The 2,411-nt window shown below is 34.9% G+C and overlaps 1 protein-coding gene across 1 annotated transcript; it reads right to left on the bottom strand.

Moving 5' to 3' along the window:
• Window positions 1-418: 418 nt before the first annotated feature.
• On the bottom strand, window positions 419-2,095 carry LOC104892626 (transcription factor bHLH14). The gene has a single exon (XM_019249481.3). The coding sequence runs from the start codon at window positions 1,890-1,892 to the stop codon at window positions 777-779; it is 1,116 nt and encodes a 371-aa protein (XP_019105026.1). The 5' UTR covers window positions 1,893-2,095; the 3' UTR covers window positions 419-776.
• Window positions 2,096-2,411: the final 316 nt, after the last annotated feature.

The following is a 2,411-nucleotide window of genomic DNA, read 5'->3' as shown; positions in this document are numbered from 1 at the left end:
AGTCTAAAATTTATATAATTTATCAGCACATCAATAAAGATACTACCTCCGTTTCTTTTTAATTGTTACACTTTGACATTTTACATTATTCATAAATTGCACTTTGACCCTCGTTTGTGCTTTATACGTGAATAAAAACATAGTCATGTGGGATCTTGTTAGATTTGTATTAGTATGTATTTTTTAATATGTAATTTTTATATTTTTTACAAATACAAAATTAGAGATATAAAGGCTCAAAGTAGTGCATCGGCATGCGTGAAAAGTGTAAGTGTAACAATTAAAAAGAAACAGAGGTAGTATTTGTTATAAAAAAAAAAAAGTTTACAATTAAGAACGTCTACTCTAGTCTAGTTTGATTTTTTTCTAGTCTGATTTGATCTAGTTATGACAAAAAAAAAAGTAATAAGTTCTTGACTACATCTTAGATGTAACATGCTACACTATATTTCATTATGTAACAAAACTTCACATGTACACAATAATACATAATGACATAAATATTACTACTAGTTACTGCTATTGTGTGTCTATTTGCACACATCTTAAAGACCCTTAATCAATATTACTACTTCTAGATTACACACCTAATGACCCTAATTAAAATAATGCTCTCGTACTAATTCTACGCTAGAAGGAATCATAGATTCTAAACAATATATCTCTAAAATAGCTCTAATAAGATCGAATATGACAAATTTTTTCATATACACAAACTATTAAATATTAATGCAAGTACAATAACTTTCTCCACATATCTATATATAGCAACAATATCAGCACTGTAGCCTCTGACGAATAGCATTTGTCAAACCTTCTTGAGTACTGATGAACTCATCAACATAAGTTGGCATCTTCACTATAACATTCTCAAACACAACGTTGTTCACATTAGATATGGTTGCGTAGCTAACTTCTAAACGCAATTCTTTTAGCACGTTCATCAATTTTGCTTCTGGAAATTTCAAACCTGATGTTTGAACTTTTATTACAGCTTCTTCCCCTATCAACTTCACGTCAACCTCTACCTCCATTGACCAACTATTTGTAGTAAGTTGTTGAGAATGAACAGAATTAGTACTATTATTAACAGTAGTAACTGGAGAAGAACTAGACTCGAGTACTCGAACCTGATCTTCTAAGGAACTTACTTGTGCCTTTAGCTCATTGATGTAAGTCACTGCATCAGATAGCAGCGATGCTTTATCCATCTTCGAGACGTAGGGAACTACTGACCGTAGCGCGTAAAATCGCTGGTTGAGCTTGTCTCGCCTGTGCCTCTCCGCCTCAACATGATTGCTGCGCTGCATTTTTGCAGGTACATCAGCTGCTGTTCTGCTCTCACTTCTGCTGCTAGTAAGATCACTGTTATCATCGATATTACTACCGAATATGAAGTGGGTGAGCTCAATTAAGCTCTTATCTTCATCAATCTCGTCTAGAGAACCAATTTCAATTACTCCGCCAAGATGTGTAAGCGGAACAAACACCAAGGTTCGTATATCGTACTGTATAGCTTCTTTCGCCCTTTCGAGCCCCGAGAAGTTGGCGTTTCGATCAGCATTGATGAGCCACATGTAGGAGCTTGATTTCATGGCTTGCCCAATGATGAGATTGTTGTCGTCGATGTCTAGGAGTTTTGTTAAGGAGACGGCGTAAAACCATCCTGGTACCACAATCTCGTTATGTTCACCCACGTTCATGGAGTTCTTCAAATAACCATCTGAACATGTTAATACACGTTTATGGTTGATTTTCTTATTAGTAGATTTCATTTGCCAAAAGATTGCATATAATAAGCCTGGTTTACTCTCTACTACAGTTTGGAGGCGTTGTTTAAGGGTCATTGATGAGAAGTTTTGTGATTTGGGTGATAATAAAGTGTATACCATTATGGTTATTAGATCAATTAATGTTGAAATTAAAGGGACATAAACAAGACTAAAGACTTGGCTGCAGGCAGAACAACCAGATCAAGGTTACATATATATATATGGATTTGGCTCCCAAGACTATTCGTGGTTTAGTCCATTATTTATGTGAATGATTTCTTGTCTTCACACTTTTGACAAATGTTGTTTTTTGACTTGTAGAGAATGAAGATGATAATTGCTATATAATCAAGTATTGAAGCATACATGTCCATTGAATATAGTAACAAAGTAGTCCTTGTCAATAACGTCCCCTCACAAATTTAATGTGGAATATTGCATGTCTATATGTTGGCCTATGATCTATCAATGGTCCCCAACTAGAGTATTTATTCCCATGTAAGTTAAGAGGAATATTAATAGCTTCACTGGCTTGAAAGCTATCCAAGGGAGGCAAAATCCCATGCTTCCTGTGTTCCACCGTTCAATTTGGGTTAGAGATATATTGAGAAAAGCTTAGCTTGTATGCACGTGTAATTG

This window comes from Beta vulgaris, chromosome 5, assembly GCF_026745355.1.
Source record: "Beta vulgaris subsp. vulgaris cultivar EL10 chromosome 5, EL10.2, whole genome shotgun sequence".
NCBI lineage: Eukaryota > Viridiplantae > Streptophyta > Magnoliopsida > Caryophyllales > Amaranthaceae > Beta > Beta vulgaris.
This window is presented reverse-complemented; position numbering and strand designations above follow the sequence as displayed.

Excerpts from the sequence above, each read along its gene's own strand:
- LOC104892626 (XM_019249481.3), bottom strand. The coding sequence starts at position 1,892 with ATGGTATACACTTTATTATCACCCAAATCACAAAACTTCTCATCAATG.